Source organism: Sceloporus undulatus, chromosome 1 (genome assembly GCF_019175285.1).
Source record: "Sceloporus undulatus isolate JIND9_A2432 ecotype Alabama chromosome 1, SceUnd_v1.1, whole genome shotgun sequence".
Classification (NCBI taxonomy): domain Eukaryota; kingdom Metazoa; phylum Chordata; class Lepidosauria; order Squamata; family Phrynosomatidae; genus Sceloporus; species Sceloporus undulatus.
In genome coordinates, this window is record NC_056522.1 from 252,727,796 (window position 1) to 252,752,692 (window position 24,897).

The following is a 24,897-nucleotide window of genomic DNA, read 5'->3' on the forward strand; positions in this document are numbered from 1 at the left end:
GAAGGCGGGGAAGAGGGCGTGTCGGTGGGAGCGGTGCACTTATAGCCGGCCTGCCTGGCTTCCTTCCCTGTCCCACCCCCGCGCCTGCCTCCAAGGAACTGTGCGAGTTGCTGTTGCCGCTGTCGCTGCCGGGCGCCTCCCTGGGCGGAGAGGACACCTGCGCAGTTGCACATCGCCACAGGGAGACCGCCTTCGGACTGAAACCATCGCAACTGCGCATCTGCGCAACTAATTTGTCCTGGGGGAGGCAGGCACTGAGCTGTGCCCCAGCTAGTTTGTTGTAAATTTGATATTGTATTTTATTGTATTGTGTTGTTTTGCTGCTGGCTGTATTGAGATATGCATTGTTATTGCTATTGTCATGTATTGAGATTTGTATTGATATTTACTGCATTGAAATGTACTGCTATATGCTATTGTGATGTATTGAGATTTGTACTGATATTTGTTGTATTGAGATATGTATTGTTATGTTATTATTATGTGAATCTGTTGTAAACCGCCTTGATTAAGTTTTTAGAAGGGCGGTATATAAATAAACCTTATTATTATTATTATTATTATTATTATTATTATTATTATTATTATTATATACATCAGTCATACTACAAGATATACAAATGAGGATGAATCAGTCTATGAATCTATCCTGACAGTCATTTAAATAAACATTTCCTTTAGAAAAGGCAAGCAGCAGTATTATGAGGCATTAGGAATTATAGTGGTTCAGCACTTGTTTTCTGATAACTCTGGATGCCAGCTAAAATGAAAGGCCACTATCATGTTTCCCATCAAGACAAACAAGTACTTTGACAATGGGAACTGCCAAAAAAGACAAGTGAAATCAAATTCCAGCTGTTTGTGCGAATGTTCCCTGTATGTATAAACATATGCCACTTTAGATCCTTGCTAAAGTTTCCAGCTATCTTTAAGAATGTAAACATCCTTCAATGATTAGTACTTTATATAAATGGCATGTAGGTATAAACTGAAAGATAGGGCAATATTACCTGCTGGAATCTGGATTATGGGTCAAAGCTTCATAAGCTTGACTGTTATGTCCTAAATCCAGGTGGTGCTTGAAAATGCAAGTCCTCAAGGTAGCCTACAAAATGAACATGCAAATATGGTCATTACAAAAACCTAAAACCAGCTAGAAAAATAGATGATGCTTTAACAGTATAAAAATGGTAAGGGTGGACATCTCAGAACTGGGGAGAAATTACTTACTTGACTTCTCCAGTCATCAGCTGCTTCTGTGATTGCTAAAGTAGCCAGCTGAATTATCAGCTCAGGCAGACCAATGGTATCCAACAGACGCAGAACCTGGAGAAGGGCATTCAATAACGAATGTTTCACAATTTGCATTGCCCCACTTTACAAAAGTCTCACCCACAATGTACACCAATCCCAGTGAGTATATGCAGTTGAGGAAAGTGGGGATAGCGAGGTGAGAGTGAAGCTGTTTGGAGTTTTGGTGTGAAGTTTTGAACAGTAAGAAAATCTGACTACACTGGGTTTCTTTTACCTATCTAGGCTGGAGGAATGGGAAAGGTAGAAAAAGCAACTGCAGTCTTGATGTTGCTGGAAGAAAGAGGTTTCCTTCACCTGCTTAGAAAGGGAAGTGAGAGGAGGAAGAGGAAGAAATCTGGATCTTCATTTGGAGGAAGGAATTTCCTTTGCCTGCTTAGCGGGGGGGGGGAATGAGCAGGAGGAAGAAACAGAATCTTGAAGTTTTGGTATGGCTGGATGGGGTTTCCTTTGCTTGTTGAGGAATTGGAGTTACATCACAACTTCAGCAACACAACCTCAACATAAAGCAAGACTTGCTTGAACTTGAACTTTTTGTGAAGCTTTCAGCAACATAAATGTTAATAATTTTTGCATGGCAACAAAAATACCTTGTCATAATACTGAAGCCTTGGAGTTGAAGCCATTTCTACATCCTCAGACCTAATTAGCCTGTCTAAAAACTCCTCTTTTCCAACTTCTGAGGCTGCTTGGCAGAAACACTCCAGAGCCTGGAAGAAAAGAAGAAAGGTGAGCATTTTTAAAATACTGCAAAATGAATCAGATCAGCCCTATACTGGACAACAACTACTACATAACTGATACTTAAATGTCACTTATAATTGTAGAAGAAAGGGAAATTAATTTTAATTTTCATTCAAAATATGAAATTACAACAAGGGATCAAAAGTTCCTAATATAGCTTCCAGTACCCACAAAAAGCTTTTAATCAAAGGCTGGGAAAAAACATTGTATCACCCTACCAAGAAAGGAGAGTGTTCTGTTTATTGTTGTTGTTATACGCTTTCAAGTTGTTTCTGACTTATAGCGACCCCAAGGCAAACCTATCACTACGTTCTCTTGGCAAGATTTATTCAGAGGTGGTTTGCCATTGCCTCTGAAGCTGAGAGTGTGACTTGTTCAATGGCTGGTTCAACAGACTTGTAGTCCAACACTCAAGCCATTACACCACGCTGGCTTTAAGGGTTCTATAGTTAAACTCATTTGAGTAAAGAACACAAATTCTAGTGTAGGTTTTTTGGCATTTATTTGTTTTCAGAATTACACAAATCTGGACTGGCCTGCAGACATCATACTTTTCAAAAGTAACTGAGAATCTCCTGTCCTTTGCTGTGACAATTACTACCTAAATCAACTCTTTCTTTTTATCTGTCAATACATCCACTGCTTTGCAAAAATGAGAAAGTAGTATAGAAATCTATTTTTACCTTGTGCCCTTCTCCCATAACAAGGTAGCAGCGTCCCATCATAAAGCGACATGATCCTACATTCACATGACACCAAGGTTCCAGCAAACGAATATATTCCTGTCACAAAAGTAACAATCAATAATCAGACAGAACAAGTTTTTCTCTTAATTTCCGCATCCCCAATTAACTTTCTTCAGTGAAACCCAATTAAAAAAATATGTGCTGACAAGTAGCTAGGCTGGATTCTGGGTTTGGATCCTAGGTTTCAGTAAGAGGAAGTCTGCCCACAGACTGTTGCAACTGACAGATGCGACAGATTCTTCTTTCCCCACAGAAAATTCCAGAGGACTGAGAAATGGTCTGGAGAAGTATACAGATAGTAAGGGATTGACAGGGATGCTGGTGGTAATCAATATAAAACCACTTCTCCTGGTTTTGCCAGTGGGATGCTTCTACCCTGATTCAAGTCCCTCCAGAAACAGGGAAAGTTCCTTTAAACATGGAAGGGTAACCTGGAATTGGAACCCTACTGTTACCTATTATAGACATGGGCAAGTTTAAAGTGTGGAACATGAGGATTTTCCAGATATTGCTGGACTGCAACTCTGATCAGCCATAGGCAGTACAACCAATAGCAAAGGATCACACATTCACCATCCCTGACTTAAAGAATAATTTACAAAACTTCCCACAATTGTCTTACCTGCAATTGAGCATACTGACAAGCTCCCATCAAACATTCAGGGAAAAGAAAACAAGGATTACTTGGCCACCTGAAGACTATATAAGGAATATAAGTACTTAACTAGATGACAAGACAGTGGGTTCCAGATTAATATAAAATAAGCCTTAACGTTTTTTTTTTAAAAAAATAATTACATTGTTCACAGATGGCACAAATGCACACACAAATGAAAATGTTGGTATCAGGGAATCAGAAATGGGACATAAAATGGAAAATGTGAGGCCAATAAATAAATAAATTGCAATAATAATAATAATACCATGAGAACAACAGATAGTAAATATCTTAGCATTTCCCCAACAAAGTTACTCCATCAGTTTCATCCTATAATTTTTTGTGGTAAACTGCTTAACTAGGCCTTGCATCTAGAGCAGATGGATGGTTTACTGTGTGATCCATCATTTCTCTGATCTCCATGTACTTCAGAGGTGTTCTCTCTAATCCAAGATAAACTGAAAGGTTAACATCTACTATGTTATAGACTAGATGAAAATATAGCTTCATTCGACTGTTCAGATAAAAGATGCAATTGAAGGATACAAAAACTGCAGTAGATAACCGCAAATAGCAGAAAACATTTGAGGCCAACTCAAACCCGCTGCATCCAGGGCTGCATTAGACTGGAACAGCTGAGATATTGTGTGCTTTCGGGCTACTTCCTGAAAGAAGAGCTCCACAATAGTCTGAGGACCAGACACTAAAAAAAATATTTTGAAGTGTTGTTAGTATCAAGACAACAGCGCAATGAAAAACTGCTTCTCACGCTTTTAGGCTGCACTTGTCAGTTACACGTATAAAATGATGACAGTAAACAAATTCCAGAAATTAATTCTCAGTTTAATTGTTATTCTGTCTTTCATTTCCAATAAATCCACACAGAAAAGAATAGACATGGATAATCCTGTTACATTTTATAGAATGGTTAACTTAAAAAGTTCTTTGGTTTTGGTTCTGCATCAGTTTCCACTTTTTAACAAAAGCTTGAACAGAAATGTATGCTTTTCATGGACACAAAATGTCCCACACCATTTTATAAACACTTGCCCAACATGTATATTTTTGTAATCATCTCTCTCTAATGTATGACGGTAGAAGCATCTACCAATGCACATGTTTATGCATTTTCTAAAAATCAGAGGACCTCTAGATTCCCCAAACCCTTCAAAAAAGTCAAAAGATAGTCAAAGAGACAGACAGTTTTACAGTCTTAGTAACTGTGCAGGCAGAAAAGTTGTATCAGAACCAACATGGAAATAGGAAAAGACCAGTGAGAAAATTGGAGAGTGAGGAGAAATAGCAGACAGAAAGGAAAGAACACAAAAGTGGGAGGACCTAAAGGATTTTGAAATAATATGCAATGCCCAGTGAGTTTCTTGTTTATTTTCTTAAAAAGATAGTTCAATTATGCCACTATGTCAAATTGTGAATAACCTAATTTTTAAAAAAAGATTTCCAACTCTTAAGTTGGGTACTTCTGGTAATATGTATTGATTATCAAAATAATGTGTAACTAGTTAGATATATAAAACTTTATCAACATGATAATGAATCCCACCTCCAAAGATATCTTTTATCTTACCTAGTTTGAGTGGTGCTAGAGTTGTAGAATCTGTCAGTTTTAATACAGAAAGATGCTGTAAGTTGGATTCCCTAAGGACAGATAATATTTATAAGGTGAGATAACTAATTTTATATTGTGACACCAGACTAGTCTACCAATTCATGATCACAAAAAAATAAATAAAGTATAATGAGTAGAAGAGACAGAAGGGGGATCATTTTGCATTCCAAAAACACAATGAGGTTACCACTAAATAATCAGGAAAAATTCACTCTATTTTATACACTGAAACCTTCAAATGGCAGCTTTTACTGGTCATGTTGGTATGGAACGCTTCCAACATATAACAAAGCTTACCCCTTGGTAAACAGCCTCCCAAAGAAGTTAGTTTTCCCCCAGAAGTTATCTTTATATGAAAATACCGCTCATGAGAAAATGGCATAATAAATGTAATATAAGGTTCTACAGAAACAGATGTAAATGGATCCTTAGACTAGAAATTACATTCAGGATGCAACAGGTATAAGCAAGAATGTAACTTCCTTCTTGTTACAAAAGAATTTTAATTATCTCCAGAATATATTTTCTGGGAGCATTTTATGTTTTAAAGACAGACAAGCATATTTTCTGCCACAAAATTCCATGTAAATCTGATTCTGCCAATTCTGACCAAGGTCATCTTTGATGAAAGCAAACCATCTTGTTTGGAAGACATTGATTTCTGTAAAGCAGCAGTAAGTTAACATGATTCTGAAACAGTTCTGACAGGTCGAAGGCTTTCATGGCCGGCATCCATAGTTTTTTGTGGTTTTTTCGGGCTATGTGGCCATGTTCTAGAAGAGTTTCTTCCTGATGTTTCACCAGCATCTGTGGCTGGCATCTATAGTCCTGATAGGAGTTAAGCTTGCCTAAATTAGCTACTTTATATTATCAAAATGTCTTTCACCAAATGATGGGAGATGGACTATGCCTTCTTTTCATATTAGAAACAAACCAAACATTTAAAAAACTTACAGTTCATCAACTGGAACATCTGATGCCAAACGCTGACTTGCCCACCTGATCACATAATAAGATAATAGCAAAAGAGAAGTACGATGCAGCAGATTCTGCTGAGTGTGGAATAGCTGGCCTCCTCCCAAAAGCACCTAAAACATTAATCGTTAAATGGAAAGCAATGGTCAAGAAATTTTATACCATTTAGAATAGAGGCAGCAAATGTATGATTGCAAATCCTTGTGGTATCATCCTTCCTGCCTCAGGTGTAACAGAAGGGATGGGGTAAAATTTAGAACCAAGACTAAAAGGGAATCCAAGTCTAATCCTTTCCAATAAGTAGTTAATGTCAGCAAAACCAAACAGCAACAAGCATCAGCCTAACAGACTTTATGCCAGAATGTATCTCTCTATACAACCCAGTGCAAGTTTTAATGTCTGCAGGGAAGGGCTTTCTCTCAGTCCTAACACCTTCACAGGTATGTTTGGTGAGTACTTCAGAAAAAGCCTTCTCCATGGCAGCTCCAAGACTGTGAAACTCCCTTCCATGGGAGGGGTTGTTGACTCCTTCCCTGCTCTCTTTCCACTAACAGGTGAAGACGGTTTTATTCAGGCAGGCCTCTGAATATAATAATAATAATAATAATAATAATAATAATAATAATAATAATAATAATAATAGCAGCAGCAGCAGCATCCGCCTCTTCCTCGGCGAATGTTGTGTGCTGCATTTTTAATCTTTTAAACTATATTTTTAAAATAAAGCTATTATTTAATTCTTTTAAACTTTTATAAAATAATATTTTAACTTTATCTTTTTTAAAATTAATGTAAGTTACCCTGAAATCCCATCTTGGGGAAAAGGTGGGATATAAATTCAAAGAAATAAAGAAATAAAGTACAATATAAATAAATAAATAAATTGCAGCAATTTATACAGCGCATTATAGTGTTTCTATTTTTGTTCAACAACTATCTCCTCTATCAGAAAATATATGTTCTTCTAATTATGTGCACTATGTTTTGGGATTTCCAAGGATGGAAGTGCTTGAGACTACACAGTCACCTCTAGGTTATACTCACAGCGTCTCCAAGCCGCAGTAAGAGGTGTTGTAAAATCAACAAGTCCCGACAAATAAAGAAGCGGGTCATAGACATCTTGTACACACACCGACATATCATATTGACTGTTGTGCTACTACCATAGAGCTGTGAAAGATGCATGCGGACATTAAGGGGCTGAACTATGGAAAAGAAAAAAAGAAAAGATGAAACGGCAAAAATATACGTCTACAGGTGTAAGCAGTTTCCACTTAATCAAAATGACAGTGAAAGGAAGGGTAGGTCTGGTCTCTCACCAATATTGAATCCTCTTTCTATTTCCATATCTGTCTCATAGTCCATTTCACGAATAAGCACCCCAATAGCACTGATCGGATTTCTGATCTCCTGTAATTTGCTGTTAATATCCTCCATCAGATTCTCCCTACAAGAGAACAAATGATATGTGATGAGCATGCATAAAATATATTGAGACATTACAAATCATGAATCAAGACAAACTGCTTCCCTTGCCATCATCAGGATATGAAACTATAAAATACAAATCAATTTGAAACTACCAAAATCATCAAGATACATATGCCTAGTATCAATGAAAAATTAACTGCACATCAAAAACACTGCATTACTCTGAATCTATGTGCCCACCTTTGAGCCAGAGAATTTTGTTTTAATGCGAACATGACCCAAACTTGTTTAAGCCTTTGCTAGAAACCCAGTGTTCCAGCTGTTTGTTAATCTTTTAAGGAGCCACATCTTTCAGCTTCTTAACAGAAAAATTACTGAAGCCTTAGGGCCAAAACACACCGGCCAAATAAAGCAGCTTCTGGCCACTTTGGGGGTGTGTTTTTTAGATGACAAACTCCCCCCCAAAGTGGCCAGAACCCGTGTCAAAGCTGCGCTTACTGGGCAAGAATGAGACCTTTTAGGAGCGGATTAAATCCGTTCTTGCTTTCAAAGTGAGCTGTGCAGTCGCTATGCTCCTGGTGCAATTGTGGCCAGAGCAGCCAGAGGCCCCTCCTTCTGGGACTGATAACATACACAGATCCTTCTGGAACTGACAAGAGACCAGCAACATATATGGCTAACCCGTCCAAAACCAGTTAGTTTCTAAGAGAAAGTATTAAACTGGATACACACATGTTACAGGGCAAACTGTACACTACAAAGCAGCTATAGTATTAATTTTCATGGTAAAAAAGAAAGTAAAAATTTTTCAAAGAAAGACCTCATAGCATCTTTTTTAAGAGCAGCAAAATCGAAAATCAAAAATTTTTGGAAACATTTAAAGATCTCTCTATACAAGTAAGGCTAAATAGGGGGGGGGCATCCCAGAGCATTATCAGAAAAGTTAATAAAAAGTCAGATTAGCAAGAGAAGAAATTAAGAAAAATATTTGAAGAAAACTGGAGCCTTTTATTGTTTAAGCTACTCATGAAAACTCTGGACTTAAACCACCACAAGAACAAACATTTTTTGGGGAAATGTGTTTGGAATAATACAGGTAATATATGATCTATCAATCGGTACTTTGAAGATGGACTATACACACAGTGACCACCAGTATGTCAGCAGAGAAGCTGATAGGTCCCTTCTTTCTTCTTTAAATGCCCAAATAGCTTTTGATACCATTTTAAATTTAAATTTAACTTTAAAGGAGAGAGGTCTGTAATTGAAAGTAAACAGAAACCAAATCGGCCATAAATATTCAGAAAAATTGAAAGAGAAAAAAAAGATTTTAGAAGTGAAAGAAGGGACACAGAAACTGTACTAGCTGGCAAGACAGCGTAGGAAAAAAATGAGGAGGGGGAGAGAAAGGAGTGGACAAAATTACATGACCCCTCCCTCTGAAGCTAGCATGAGAAGCATACAACTGACATATTTATGGATTGTTCCTCTGCAGCATTTTAAGAATAATGTGGTATATATTTAGGCTCACAAAATAAGATCTGCAAGTGAGAATGAGAGGAAGAGGAAGCTGATTTGCATACTATGGCCCCATACAGACAGGCCAAAATAAAGCTGCTTCGAGTCACTTTGGAGGTATGCTGTTTAAATGATGCATGTGTACTAAGAGTCCGGAAGCTGTGCCAGAGCCACGATCCAGTCCTAAGGACTGGAGTGTGGCTTTGGCGTGGCTTCTGGACTCTTATGATGCATGCATAATTTAAACAGCATACCTCCAAAGTGACCTGAAGTAGCTTTATTTTGAACTGTCTGTATGGGTCCTATGTTATATTTGTAAGTCAATGGAAAAAACTTATACAGAAAAATAGAATAAGATTATTTAAATTAAATGTCCATCTCACTGCGCAGACCCCTTGCCAGGGTTGGAGATTGCAGCAGAGCGCATCAGGTCAAGGACAGAGGGATCTCCTTCCTCCATCTGCGCCTGGGCTCTTTGGCCTTTAGTGCCTTCAGCCAGACATGGCTGGGCTGAATTCTTCTTTCATGTTGGAGTTGGGCTTAATTGCCTCACAGCACAGCAGCTTCTGAACTGTCTCTCCCTGCCTGGCTTTGTTTCAGCCGTTGGAAAGTCAAAAGGATAGAGCAAGACTAGAGAAAACATAGCTGTTTTTGCAGGTAGTTGCCAAGGCAGGAGAGAACAGATCATGAATACAAGAAAAATAGAATAAATATTAGAAGAAATATTAAAGTGTTTAAGACAAAGAAGGAGGAGAAAAGGAAAAACACAGCCTACTCGGAGCGAGGCAGGAAAAAGACTGAGGGATGGTGGGGGTTGCTCCCTCTGGTGGTGACTCCTTCAAGTCTGTTTTTCCTGCCTATTTCAGAGCAAGAGATAGAATCAACCCATGTTATAGGATGTTTCCACCTCCATCGCTGGAAAAGGGGAAACCAACAAAATTGTAAGAGTATATCTTCATAAGGTATGACACCAACTCGGCTGCTTCTATCATCTGAGAGAGGGAGGGAATTAACCCTAGAATTTCCACCAACCAGAACTATGTACACAGTACATCCCTATAATATTCAATCTGCTTAACAGTTTAAGGAGGAGCACATCAATCTTTATAAAAACATACAGTGCTGAGAGCCCATACATACGTGTCATTAGCAATCAAATCTTTAAGGATCTGTTCTGCAGCTCTCTCCGGAGACTGAAGACGGCAGCAAGCCATTTCCATTGTGAGTGCCATCTCCACATTAACTGATTCACCAATTAATTGAAGGCATTGAACCAGACTCACAAGATCATGAGAAAACTCAGATTCTGCAACCAAACAGTTGTGCTCAGAATGTTATTTCAAAACGAAGACATCAGTGACAATAAAATAACTAACTGTCTTGGAAACACGGAACGATGACTGCAATAAGAGCAGACTCAAACTTATGTTCTACATTCTTTACAACAGTTAAAAATGCCAATATTATATTCACCAGTATCTACTCAAGCAAGCAGAAATTCTAAAATAAGGCAGCAAGTAATCTTTAGTTATCTCATACGGTGCACATTTTAGAAATAGTTAAATTTTACCAGTCCAGTCTTGCAACTGGTGATTTGCCAAGTAGAAGATACAACCGTTGCAAGCACTTGAGGAAGGAGTCACTAAGAAGGTGATCTTGTTTGCAGACAAGATCAAATACTAAGGACTCTATCAATTCCGTTTCCTCATCCTTTCAGCTTCTTGAGCTGAGCAATAACCAACACATTAACGGATCTGGTAGGAGACTGAGAAAGGAGCAATGGTAGGAAACAGCAGTTCCAGAAGCAAATACTCTTTGGTGTGAACAGTTTTGGGGAGGGAAGATTGTGAAGTGGATGAAACTTGAATGGTATTTTCCCTCCTCAGCTCTGTTTTTCCAGATGAAAAAGACTGTGTTCCAGATCTTCTCAATGGTCAGCACAATATCTTGGCCAGTGAGAACATAGCAATCAATGGTTCATTTCTCATGCATTTCTTGGTCTTCCAACTTTTTATTCAATTGTGGTAGCAGCAGAGAGGAGAATCAAAGGAATAACATTATTACTGCTCAAATAATTGTGGAAGGTGCAAGCCTACTACTTTCAGGGGGGCTACCTAGTGACTCCTCAGATCCAGAATTCTTGAAACTGCAGAACATATCTTGTTTATTTTTCACTTTATGCTCACTGCAAGAGGAAAGTAAACTGGACAGAAAAAGTCTGGTCATAAAGGGAAAACAGCACAAAAACTTTCTATTGATAGATTTGTAGACTATTCTTGAATAAACTCTGCAGCTTACATTGAGAAGAGTGGAGGGCAGATTTTTTCTTCCTGTCCCTCCAAATCTGCCAAGTTAAGGTCATGTACCTTGCAAACCAAAGCAAAAAGCAGAAGCAGTTGGAGATGATGCACCTCCAGACATGAACCAACTTTGGCATAAATAAAATAGCAATAGCTTCTAAAAATGTGGGACAGATTCCAAAGAACTGAGAAGCTAGTTCCATAAGCCCCAAGGGATTTAACATCTGCACATACTATTGTATGATAAACTGCTTTTGAAAGCAAGTTAAAAAAACAAGTTATAATTTGGCATGGGATTCAACTGCTTTAAAAAACTAAGCTTAATGTTACACAAACTAGTGCAAATCTAAAGTCACTCTCTGAAACTTGGCTGTTTTTCGGGGGGGAGGGGATTACTCCCAAAAGAAAAATAAAGACTTTTTGCTTTGTCATCCTTGAAAATTAAGAGTTACAATAACTTAAGACAACGGGTTTGCAACCTCTTTCCATTACCATCTAAACCAACACTTTCAACTTCATTGATCAGCTGTTCATCAGGCACGAGATAAAGGTGGTCCACAAGGGTACAGGGCACAAGAAAAGACACATATCCCTGTAGAGAGAAATATATCCATCATTTAATCTTCAAACACCACAATGGCTTGCTATTACTTTAAACTGCATCTTTCCAAGCAAATAAGGATGTTTCCACAAATTAAAAGTGGAAACGCCAACCCTCTCCCGACCACACACACTCTTTCTGGGGAAGAGAAAAAGGCTACAGCAAGGATGGGCTCCACTCTGATCCTAAAATTTTGACGGGTCCAGTTAGCATGTAAGAACCTTCTTAAAAAGAGAACTGGTCAACTTTTAATAACATTGATAAGTGTTTTATCAATTTTTTTAAAAAAAATGTTCTGAGCTTTTTAAGAGGGTGAAATATTGCCATTCCTTTTCAAGAAAACAGGTAGGATATAAGGTTTGAAAACTGTGATAATAAATTACTAAAATACAAGTTCAATGTAAAGTAAGTACCCTGTGTCTATTTGTATCTTGATATCTTCCACGTTCATTAAAAAATTGAATAGCTCAGTAGATTATAATGTTACAAAAGTGAGTCCAAGGTGCATTAGCCCAGAATATTTTAGAAACATTACCCTCCAGTGCTGAGCAGGTACACCTCACTCTGTAAAAGAAACACATACACTTTACCTCTTATGAGCCTGATGCTTACCTTTTTTAGCAGGCACATCATATTAGTGCACTGATTCCACAGAAGTGCAAGGGGGTGTGAGAGTTCTTCTTGGTACTGAAGACAATAAGCATAGAATTTTGACCAGAATTCTATCTGTAGGTGTCTAAATTCTTCATGTGAGAATTCATATTCAGTAACATTGCCCTGGAACTGGTGAAGAGAAGGGAAAAGAGAAGACTAGCTGTTGATTACTGGAAAATGTCATAATTTTAACAATGGCTGATTACTCTTAAAGAAAATGTAGCAACATAAGTATGATGTTTCAGTACAGTTGGCCCTCCGTTTTTGCAGGGGATCCATTCTGGACCCCCCCCCCCACGAAAATGGAGGCTCATGCATATTCAAACCTCATAGGCTAAAACGGGGTGCACTCCCATGCACGTGCCATTGGAAATAGCGCAGGACGCCCCTCCACAGATATTTGAGGTTGTGGATCTAAGATCCGCAAGTTACAAAGGTTGACTGTACAAGAAAAGATATCAACATAAGCTTAAAAGAAAAGCTATCGACATAAGCAGGATGTCTTAGTATTTATTTATTTCTATCCCGGCTTTCTCCCTGAAGGGACCCAAAGCAGCTCACAATAACAATTCTAAAAACATTGTGCCATAAAACAATTAAAACATCAGCTAAAAACAATATAAAATTACAAACATTAAAATCACAATACCCATCCAATATAAAACCCATCCTATGTCTAGACATTAAAGCCAGTGGGATAATTCTGTCACTACCTCTTCCTCCAGTCCTCTTTTTCAGAAACAAAACAAAACAACCCAATTACTCGAAGATGCCAGCCACAGATGCTGGCGAAACATCAGGAAGAAAATCTTCTAGAACATGGCCACATAGCTTGAAAAACCCACAAAAAACTATGGATGCCGGCCATGAAAGCCTTCGACTTCCCAATTACTCGAGTTCTTAAATCAAGCACTTTAACTTGTGCTTGGCTAAAAATATCCATTCATGGATGGGATAACAAACCCAGGTCTTTGTCCACTTTGTCATTAATTCTCACTACAGAGTACATCTTTTTCAATAATTATTCCCCAAAGTGGTTTAAGCCATAGAGTGTCAAACAAGGCACACAACATTTTAAAAGACTTGAGCTCAAGGTTTTTCTGCAATGTTAGACTACAGGCTCTCTACAAATCTATGATATATGATGGAGCCCTGGTGGTGTAGTGGTTAAATGCCTGTACTGCAGCCATTCACTCAAAACCACAAGGTTGCGAGTTCAAGACCAGCAAAAGGGCCCAAGCTCGACTCAGGCTTGCATCCTTCCGAGGTCGCTAAAACGAGTACCCAGACTGTTGGGGGCAAATTAGCTTACTTGCTAATTAGCTTACTTGCTGTTCACCGCTATGATCTTTGGAATAGCGGTATATAATTAAAAAACAAAAAAATGATATATAATTAGAACTAGGGGAGATGCTGAGATCTGAGGGTGATATTGTTAAGGCTAACCATAAGAGATAACCTGAACTGACTTTCATTAAGGCCAAGTCTAGATACACCTCCTTTCTGTACCCCATGGACCTATTTTGTTACATTTTTATCCTTTCTTCTGAAGGATCATATATTTCCCTTCCCATGCCACCACATTTTGTTACCAATAATACTTCTGTGACATTGGTTATTAAGAGACATTGCTAGTCCAACATCATATACTGAATTTCATTATTAAGAGCTAAATCTGAAGGTGCATCTCCAGTCTAGAAATAATGCAGTTTGACACCACTTTAAGTATTATAGTTCCATCTTATGGAATCCTGGGACCTGTCATTTTACAAGGCCTTCTTTACCAAAGAGTTCTGATGCCTCACAACACTTCAAATCCCAGGATTCTGTAGGATGGAGCCATGGCAGTAAAATGATGTCAAACTGCATTATTTCTACTGTGTTGATGCACCCTCAGTCTGCTGCTCCAGAGGCTAGCACTATTCTACTTCCTTTGACACAGCATCCATTCATACTACAAGCATTCATACAGATACTTTTGTGACATGGGATCAGAAGGATCAGAAAGTGGCTGTAAAACAGATTAGTTCCATCCAAAGCAGCTCCATGCAGTGAAAGGATAAGAACATGTAGTAGACATTGACAGGAAATTCCAAATGTGTTCTAATTTCATTTTGACTCCTTGTCTGATTTCACAGCAATAACAGTCAATTACTTTCTATTTCAACATTGGACACAGGGTTAAAATACCATTATAAAAACCAAAATGCTGATGGCAGTGATACAGTCCTCTAGACTGGACAGGCTACAGATCAAGATCAATTGTCTGGGAGAATTTCTTATGAATTAAGTATTCAAGAACAAGTTAGATTATCTTGTTGGACAGTAATAAAAGGAGAAAAGAAGGAGAAACCTTACCTCATTTTCCACAGCTATAGTAATTTGTTTTTTCAGCTCCTCCCAGCTTAGGTCTGTGAGTCTCTCAGTTCCTTGGGAAAATATCTAGGAGAAAGTTACAGAAAATTAAACATGTCAGTAATAATTCCATATAGGAGGTGGGTGAGCATGGAATTAAATTACTGTATCCTCCTTAATGGTGTATCACAAGAGTTCAGTTTAATTAACTGTTAGAGCACTGCTGTCTTTCTAAGTAAATGAATAGTTTACATAAAAAGGCAACCCTTTCTTACCTCTGTTCTGACTATAAACACACAAAATCACTGTGAAGTCCATTAGGTGTGCTACTATTGTGACCTACAGTATGAACTGTACTCTTTTTCCAGTAGCCTTTCATGGAAAATTGCCTCCTCAGTTTTCAACCTTCTGCATAAGTTTGTCTGAAAATTGATCATATTTGATTTTACTTTCCTCTACCCCTTTTACTTTTCTTCTTCTTAATATCAAAATTCTTTTCCTTACCATTATTTAATTTTCTCCTAGCTATATGAATTATTAACATTTAATAAGTCTTGTTTTAGTTCTGCTAGCTGCAGCTGTTCTGATATCTCCTCACTCTCACTGCCCTGAAACTTTCCATTATTTTTATTTCTTTTGCTTTTCAATATTCATTGTGCCATTTTCCTTACTATAAATAAATTGTGCTTCTCTAAAGTTAAGGTTTGATTTCAATTGTTTCACATGCAAGCCACAATCCAAATGTTGAGAATATTATTTTGGGTGTAAATCAAACTGTTAATAAATTCGATTCCTTGAATCAATGGGAATAGGATATGCCAATACTATGGGCCTACTGTAGCTGCGATTAACCACTGGATTTTGGTCTCAATCAATTCTCTAAATCATGAGAACTCCTAAATTTCCAAGCAGTTATACATTTCATTTCACTGTGTAATGGAATCCACAAACATTCCTATATACAGGTATTATGCAGAAAATGCTGTAAGATGGTGGAGACATGCAATTTAATAAAACTTTGTTACAGCATAAAGCAACAGCAAACTGAACCAATACTACAGGAAGTTCGTTGTTAACTCAATACCACTATTAATTGGTATAGTTTTGTCTTGTCTAGAGTGCCAGGTCCACCATTTTGTGCCATGCTGGCTTGTTAGCATCAATCTTCATTATTCTGCACAGACCCCAGGACAAATAAGGAACATTCAAGCTCACCTGTAAGGCTCTAAGCAAAGCTGCATTTGTAAACTGGCCAGGCATGAAGATGGCCTCTGTAAAAGTTTCCTGTAAAGGCAGCACGATTTAAAAATATTTAAGCATATATTTGATTCACTGAAAAGCAATTCATTACATTTTAATCCCCTGCAATACTATTAGCCATGGGAGAGCATTTTGTCTTACTGGCCTTTCAACTTGAGCTTTGAAATATTTTCATTATATACAAAATCAGCCATGAGAAATGTTAGAACTCCAGACAAGATCAAAGTGCAAAAATTGATTCAGTATTCCAACCACTTTGGAAATTCAAGACTCAAACAAGCAAACATAGAGCAGAACAGGCTTATGAAAGGAAATCAATATAGATAGTATAAGAATGAAAACATGTAAGCAAAATACAAAGTACACAAATTGTTCTTTACAATGTGTTGCTAATTTACTTGTGTACCTAGACACCTTTGGGTACTGGGAACGAGAGCAGCATCAAGTACATTAAAAAAAAACTGAAAACAAGAGCTTACATATCAATTATCCAAAGTCTTTCGAATTTCAAACCAGCCAGAACGTTTGATATTCTTTATCTACAGAAATTTTTCATTTTCTTAGATATTACCAGGTGATTCAAAGAGAATGGTGCAAAAAATGGTGCAAAACTGTTCTGATTCAGTTTTGCAACATTCTTTCTGAATCACCCTGTATATGAAATGTGTTTTTAAACCCTCACTTTTATTTTGCCATTCAAATTCAATGACTGAATACTGACTGTATATAATAACGTATTTGTGCTACATCTCTAAAGGGATTTATCTCCATTATTCAGCAAAAAACTACAATTAAGGAAGATGTTAGACTAATCACTTCAGCTGGTTAATGGTCCCCTTACCCTTGGATCTTGGTCATCTCGAATGTCCACTTCTTCAGCTGGAAGAGGCTGCATAGAAACCTGGTTCCACTGACCTGCAACATTGCTGAAATACAGACCAATTTATTACATTCAAGGGTGGAACAAACAGCTGCAAAGGGGTAGTTTGAAGCTGCCCCTGAGAAAGCCAGATTGGGGCTGCAGCAACCACACACCACAGCCCCGATCTGCCTTTTTGCTGGCCCAAAAAGAAGCGGTAAAATGTATCTCCTTTTTGTGCTGGCAAAAAGCTGGCTTTTCCACGCCGCTGTGGCATTACGGTGCTCCGGCAGTGTGTGGTGTCTAAACACACACCATGCTGCCGGAGTGCCCAGAAGCCAGCGCCATGTGGACAGCAGGGTGGCATGAAACCGGCTTCCGGGCGTCATGTGAGTCGTGTGTATGTCAAGTTTCCAAGCTGGCTGAAAGCTAGCTTTTCATGTCGGTCTGTACTGGCTCACTGTCAGCCCTCCATATCCACGTACTCTTTATCCACAGATTCAACTACCCATTGCTTGAAAAGAATCCCCAAAATATATAAATTCAAAAAGAAAACCTTGATTTTGCTATTTTATATCAGGGGCACCATTTTACTACCCCACTGTATATAATGGAACTTGAGCATCCAATGATTTTATTACCCACAGGAGGTCCTGGAACCAAACCTCAGTGGGTACCAAAGACCCACTCTATTACATCCAGATATCGGGAAAGGTTATTTCCAAACAAAGAGCTTTACTTCCATAATGAAAAGCTGTACAGTGGGACCTCAGTAACCGCAAGCTTGCCATCTACAGATTCAAGCATCCATAGAAGGCAATCTGCCTGTTGTCCCCAATGGTGGCTTGTGCACACAGCCACACTGCCATTAAGGACAACTTTTGTCTTCAGTGGCAACACATGCACGCAGCCACACTGCTATTAATTACAACAGGATTTCACCTAAATGGCAGGTCGAGGCCCAACTGCACTCACTTGTTGAACCAGAAAGTCCAAGGCAAATGAAGCGGGATCCTGGCACCAGCCTCAGGCTTCAAGCTGCCGCAGAGCCCCTGAGGGCTGAGCTCGGCCTTGATTTCTGCCTCTTCCTCCTTGGGGGCTGGGTGTGGGGTCCTTTCGGGCAGGCCCAGCTGCCTCTCGGGGAGGGGGGGGGGCTGAGCACCATGGCCCTCTGCGTCCTCCCTCCCTCCCTTTGGTCCAGCTGGCTCAGTGCTGCCCCAGCCACCTAAAGCCCACCAGGCTGCTTTCACTGCCAGTGGGTGGCAGGGGGCCTCCTCCTCCTCCTTCACCCGAAGTGCCATTATTCCTAATGGCAGCACACCCACAAACACGCACCACCATTGGGGACAAAAGGACTTGAGGTCCCACAAATTTTGGTATCCACAAGAGGTCCAGAATGGATCCCTCACGAATACTGAGTTCCCACAGTATTAACAATCATAATAAATCCCAATCTTCTTTGACACAATTTTCTGACAAATGACATCCCATACCTGAATTATAGAACATTAGACATGTTTCCCAATACATGTGTACTCACATTATCATTGTTCCCTTCAATGTCAAATTTAGTATCTATTGGACATTGGCTTTGGTATAGCTTCCAAAGATATGGCTGAAGTGTGCATGGGAAAAATCAATTGTCCAGTAGATTCCAGAAACAGTCCGGGTGGATGGGGATAGGATATAAAACTTACTGCTCAAAATTGATGTATTTCACAGTAGTCTGATTTTCATCGTCATGCCATAATGCCCAAATCTCAGATGTAGTTAAAGTAAAGTCAACCAGTGTCTCCTAAAAGAAAAGATACCATAATGAATCAATTAGCACATTGAACATAATTCTAAAATTAACTCAAGTGAATAAGTAAAAAAAAATACATTGAAAATAAATTTTATAGTGATCTATACAAACCTTTGCAAAATTCTATTGATACTTAGTAAAGCAATACTGGAGGTATATGCTTTGCAGAGAAATACTGAGGGCACATGTAGTTACCAATACATGGAGAGGAGGACTGAATAAGAATATAGGAAGTAGGTACAACTCTCCTCCCACCTTCCAACATCCCATCACATTGCCTGTTCCCACACAAGACGAAGACAGAAGGCAGAGCTCCATTAAACTCAATCAGTGTACCATGACCAACATGAAGAAACCATTTTTATCTAAACTCCCTTTAGATTCATTAATACCAAGTGTTATTGATTCTCACCTGAGAAGTGAACAGTGATGATATGTGATCAAGACTATAGCGGTGACTCTCTGTGCTGATCAGTTGGAATACACAGAACTATCCAAAATATAAAGGTACCTTTGTCAGCATAAATCAAAATGTAACTGATTCTACCATGTTCTGACATTTCAGTTTTCTTATGGCAACATATGGTAATGATTCAGGACAACCCAAACACACTGGTCTTTGAAAATCAAGATGAATAAATGAAATTTAAGGAACATGTTTAAAGAATCATAAGACTGCCTCCATGTTTGTTTTTTAAAAACTAGACAATGAGATCTACAGAATTGTGTGATGAATCGTACTTCTCTGGAACTATGAATGTGAAAATCATTCTTAAAGTACCCCACCAAATTTATTTTATCCTATTTAATATCGATATACTTCAACTCCCCATTTTTAAAAAGTTTTATTATTATTAAAACTGCCAGTATTTTAAAGCACTCATTTTAAGACAGAATCTTAAAATAAAAGAACTACACACTGTTCTAAACTGCCTGGACTACACACAGCAAATTTAAGGAGGCTTACAAATAATTGTCCCATTCACATGAACTCTAAAACCTACTTGTATTACAATGTGTAACAACAAATTACATTCTACAAATGCAAGGTATCACAGTACCTGTCCTTGTTTGGGTGCATGCAAGTACACACCAATATAAAGCCCCAGAGTCTCAGAATATGCCAGCTGTAATTTGTGCCCAGTTCCAGTAGTATGTCTTAAGTCCTTATTTACAGGCACAAATTCCAACATATCAGCTACCATCAAGCATATTTGATCCTGCCAAGATATCAGATGAGAAAAACAAAGAAAAAAAAACACTGTGTGAATATTATTACACGGTAGTAACTGTGTGAACATTATTACACTATAACTCACTGGACAGTCACTGGATCCTGATGTTACATTCTTATGATACTGTATAGTATATGCATCTGGCTATCAGGCTTTGTCTGTGTAGTTCTGTTTACAAGAATGCAATCCCAAGCTTAAGAACAACCTCATATAAGACTGTCTTTAAAAGGCCACACACTGAATGACACTGTCCTTTCCATCTGTCTCCTCTTGGGTTTTTTAATTCCAAATTAGGAAGAATGTAATACAAAAGCATATATTATAGTCTGTCACAAAGACAGAAAAATATGCCCCTTCAGGCTGTTTTTGTTTCCCATGGCCAAAAAAAAAAGAGCCCAAAAGCATGAAATTTCCAGAACAGCAGTGAAGGTCCCTGCACTGTTTAACACTGAAAAATACCACTAACATTTTGTATGTATTATTGTTTATTGTTGGTTTCCTTTTTGGCCATTTGGGCAGTCCATGTGACTTGTGGGTATTGGGACAGAAAATGACCCCCTACAACTGCTGCAGGTGCCCTCTCCAGGCTCTACTATTTAATCCACATTGAGATGTATCTTTTAAAAAGGCTATCAGTGAACAACACAGCTTGCATATCCAAAGTGGCATGCTGCCAGCAGCTGATTTGGCACAGCAGTCATATGAATAATCATGGCCTAAAGTATCTTGTCAGCCCTGAGTATATCAGTGAATCAATGAGATTTGCTTAAATATTGGCTTGGAATTCAGCAATTGGTTCACTCGATTTACTCTAACTGGAATTAGCAACTGGAATTATACACTATTAGATAACACAGTTATGTAAGAGAAATAAAATTTTTACTCACTTTATATGACCACATTCTAAGCTTATGGTCCTGATAGAGAGCAAAGAGAAGAGCATCATGTTCACGACAGTGAACACACATACTGACAGGAAGATCTGAAGGACCCTGGTCACCTCTAGAAAAAAAAATCAAACAATTAAATCAATGGCAGAGCATAAAAGCAGATATAAACCAAGAATTTGCTTTATATCTTTCAGTAGATACCTATATTAGCATTATCATACAATTTGGAAGAGCACTACAATGACTAACTAGAAAGCCACTCTAACTTCAGATCCTAAACTTGTTTCATTCATTATTTATACAGACCAACTATGTATGGAAAATATGTCTAAAATACCTCAAAGACACAGTGCTCTAGGGACGGGACAGTAATGTTAAGTGGAGGTAATAGCTGTCTAAACTAATGCTACTCAAAGTAATTGTTCATGGATCAGTACAAGTCCCCAGCTCATCTATGCCAGTCCCTAGAGAGCTTCCAAGAAAGAAACAGCTATTGCCAGTGGGTACAAATATGGTACTGTCCCCTGATATTTAGAGAAAAAAATAATTGCCGGTCCCTTGCATCAGATGTGCTTGGTAAATACTTCTTCAAATTTTACAGATTTAAGGGAGTTTTCTAAGTTATTGGGTTTATACTCGGGTGGTGGTATAGAGTTCCCATGTGTTCCCCTGTCTGTTGCTTGTGGACTTCTCACTTAAAATTTTGGCAGCATAATGCTGAAAACAGTCTTTCTTCCCCCACTGAAGAAAGTGAGGGACCTCATGTGCCTTGTTTTCAGGGTGGACTGGACTCAAGGAAGCTCAGGAAAACACTGGCTACCTTAAAAATAAGGCATGCTGACCCCAAGCATTTTGCTTATTTGGAAAAAAGCAAGAATTTTGCACTGACACCACCACACAAATTTGAAGCAACAAGGCAAAAGTTGCCACAATTAGCAAGTAAATAAGCAAGCACTTACTTACTGTATATACTCATGTATAAGTCTAGGTCAAAAATTGACCCAAAAAAGCCTAAGTCGGCTTATCCACAGGCCAATGTAAGTACTGTATCTTAACTCTTATTTAAAAGAAGGAACCATCCCCTGGTGAGAAGCAAGAGTATAATCTGTCCTAGAAGCACTGACCCCCTCTACTCTCTCATCCACCCAACCTTAAGAGTGAGCGCAAAGGTTTATGTCTGCTGGAATTTTGGAAGTTCTTTGACACTGTTTTGCTTTGCTAAGTTTAGGTCCTTTGTTACTGTATATGCCCCTAGGTTTTACCCTTGACTTATCCAAGGGTCATATCAAAATCTATAATTTTGGAACTCAAATCTGCCCTCGACTTATACATGAGGTTGACTTATAGTCGAGTATATGCGGTATTTAGAAAGTAAATGTGGGAGGAAGTGTGTTGAAGGTGGATTTCACCAAATGCTCATTTAATTGTAACTATGGCACTTGCTGCTATCTAGATTTTGACAGATCTAAGTAACTGTTTATAACCTAACTGTGTTTGCCATCAAAATACTAGCCTGATAGCTGTTGGCATCCAACCTGTAAGCAAACGCTGCATAACTGAGCTCTGTTTCAATTCCAAAACTGAAGATGAAGCCATTCCTAAAAACAAGAAGAGAATTAGTACTGTACTTCTACCTGGCAAGCACATTAATGTTGTTGTTAAACCTGATGAATAATCTTCTGGAGTTATAAAAGATAAGGTCTATTTCAACTATTAACAGTAGATGCCCAAACCTCATGAACAGACTCTTCTGCCAGTCCGAGGAAATACTATGTGAGACATCCAGTTGTGATATACAAACAGACACAAACAAACACATTTGTTGTTGTGTGTCTTCAAGTAATTTCCAACTTATGGCAACCCTAAGGTGAACCCATCACAGGGTTTTCTGTGGCTGAGAGTTTGTCTCACTCAAGGTCACCCAGTCGGTTTCCATGGTTGAGTGGAGAATTGATGCCTGATCTCCAGAGTCATAGTCTAATGCTCAAACCATTATACTAAGCTGGCTCCACACACATCTATTACTTTATTTAAAAACTAGGATGAAAAAAGCCACATACAAGTGACAAACCAAACAAATCCATCAGTGGCAAAGCAGATACAACTTAAAAGTCTGGGGAGAATGCCAGATGCTCTGGAATGTAAGTATGAAAATGCCAGAGCACCAGCCAAAGCACAAGGCCCAAAAGGAGCCACCTTTGGCCACTGCAGCCCTGATGGTGCAAGGCCATGATGACCATACTGCCTACTTCCAATGCGGGCTGCCACTGCAGCCCCAGGCAAACCACTAACAGGAGTGGATTTCATCTGCTCCTAAAAGGTCAAGCTCTTGTCCTGTAAGTGTGGCCTCAGCACAGCTTCTAGACACATTGGGGGCATGCATCATCTAAATGCCACACCCCAAAGCAGTTGGAAGCTGCTTTATTTGTCCTGTGCATTTCAGGCATACTAGTACTCAGGAAGGGGGGGGCAACAGTACTTTGGGGAGAAGAGTCAAACGGTGATATTCAACATCTTTATCATTGACTTGGTTGACAGAATTAGGGGTATACTTATCAAATTTGCAGATGACACAAAATTAGGAGGAATAGCTAACACCCCAGAGGACAGGATCAAAATTCAAAATGACCTGAATAAACTGGAAATCTGGGCCAAAGCTAACAAAATGATATTCAACACAGAAAAAAGTAAGGTACTGCACTTAAGGCAGAAAAAATGAAATGCACAGATATAGGATGGGGGCCACTTGGCTTAAGGAGACTACATGTGAAAGGGATCTAGGAGTCCAAGTAGACCAAAAGTTGAACATGAGTCAACAGTGTGATGAGGCAGCTAAAAAGGCCAATGCAACTTTTGGCTGCATCAATAGAAGTATAGTGTCTAAATCAAGGGAAGTAATAGTGCCACTGTATTCTGCTTTGGTAAGGCCCCACCTGGAATATTCAAAAAAGATGTTGAAAAGCTGGAGCATGCCCAGAGGAGGGCGACTAAAATGTTAAAGGGTCTGGAAACCATGCCCTATGAGGAACGACTTAGGGAGCTGGGGGTGTTTAACTTGGAGAAGAGAAGGTTAAGAGGTGATATGATAGCCCTGTTTAAATACTTGAAGGGATGTCATATTGAGGAGGCAGCCAGCTTGTTTTCTGCTGCTCCAGAGAATAGGACCCAGAATAATGGATGCAAGGAAAAGAGATTCCACCTCAACATTAGGAGGAACATCTTGACAGTAAGGGTTGTTAGATAGTGGAACATACTCCCTCAGAGTGTAGTGGAGTTTCCCTTCTTGGAGGTCTTTAAGCAGAGGCTGGATGGCCATCTGTCTGGTATGCTTTGATTGAGAGTTCCTGCAAGGCAGGGGTTGGACTGGATGGCCCTTGTGGTCTCTTCCAACTCAACATTTCTGATATTTAACCTAACTGGTACAAGTAGAATAGGACAGACACCTACCTTACTCACTATTTTAATTGGATAAGAGCTAGTGTACACCTGTTGTTCGTTATTTTGATTAGCCAGCTACCCTATATGCTCGTCTATAAGTCTAAAAAAATTATGCCCAAAAATTGACTCCAAAATCCCAAGTCAACTTATTTATGGGTCACTATGGAAATGTGATAGCAGCTCTTTTTCCTCCTTTTCCTTCCTCCTCCTTCTCCTCTTACCCTCCCATCACCCTGCCACCACTCACCCTCCTTTTCTTCCTCCTCCTCTTCTTTGCTCTTCTTAACCCCACCACCGCCATCTTTCTCCTCCTCTTCGCTCTTCCTTCTCCTTTTCCTCCTCCCCCTCCTCCTCTTACCCCCTCCATCGCCCTGCCACCACTCTTCCTCCCTTTCCTTCCTCTTCTTTCCCCTCTTCTCCTCTCTTCCTTGTCCTCCTCCTCTATCTCTCTGCCCACCCCAGGTGGCCTTGCCATCTACAGATGCTCAAAT

General features: G+C 39.0%; 1 protein-coding gene across 3 annotated transcripts in view; it reads right to left on the bottom strand.

The window, feature by feature from the left end:
- NUP160 (nucleoporin 160) overlaps positions 1–24,897 on the bottom strand; it is a 53,079-nt gene that overhangs the window by 20,035 nt on the left and 8,147 nt on the right. For all 3 annotated transcript variants that reach the window (XR_006100476.1, XM_042437235.1, XM_042437244.1), the window contains exons 5-25: positions 22,482–22,566; positions 20,966–21,080; positions 19,905–20,063; positions 19,256–19,333; positions 18,737–18,834; positions 17,022–17,106; positions 16,136–16,204; positions 14,924–15,007; positions 12,524–12,694; positions 11,803–11,902; positions 10,151–10,316; positions 7,381–7,508; positions 7,106–7,266; positions 6,041–6,174; positions 5,045–5,115; positions 4,006–4,162; positions 3,424–3,493; positions 2,739–2,837; positions 1,902–2,021; positions 1,231–1,326; positions 1,011–1,105 (exon numbers count right to left, since the gene is read on the bottom strand). Coding sequence is in view for 2 of the 3 variants with exons in the window: in XM_042437235.1 (XP_042293169.1) it covers positions 1,011–1,105; positions 1,231–1,326; positions 1,902–2,021; positions 2,739–2,837; positions 3,424–3,493; positions 4,006–4,162; positions 5,045–5,115; positions 6,041–6,174; positions 7,106–7,266; positions 7,381–7,508; positions 10,151–10,316; positions 11,803–11,902; positions 12,524–12,694; positions 14,924–15,007; positions 16,136–16,204; positions 17,022–17,106; positions 18,737–18,834; positions 19,256–19,333; positions 19,905–20,063; positions 20,966–21,080; positions 22,482–22,566 (2,341 nt within the window). In the remaining variant the exon portion in view is untranslated. The remainder of the gene's footprint in view (positions 1–1,010; positions 1,106–1,230; positions 1,327–1,901; positions 2,022–2,738; positions 2,838–3,423; positions 3,494–4,005; positions 4,163–5,044; positions 5,116–6,040; positions 6,175–7,105; positions 7,267–7,380; positions 7,509–10,150; positions 10,317–11,802; positions 11,903–12,523; positions 12,695–14,923; positions 15,008–16,135; positions 16,205–17,021; positions 17,107–18,736; positions 18,835–19,255; positions 19,334–19,904; positions 20,064–20,965; positions 21,081–22,481; positions 22,567–24,897) is intronic.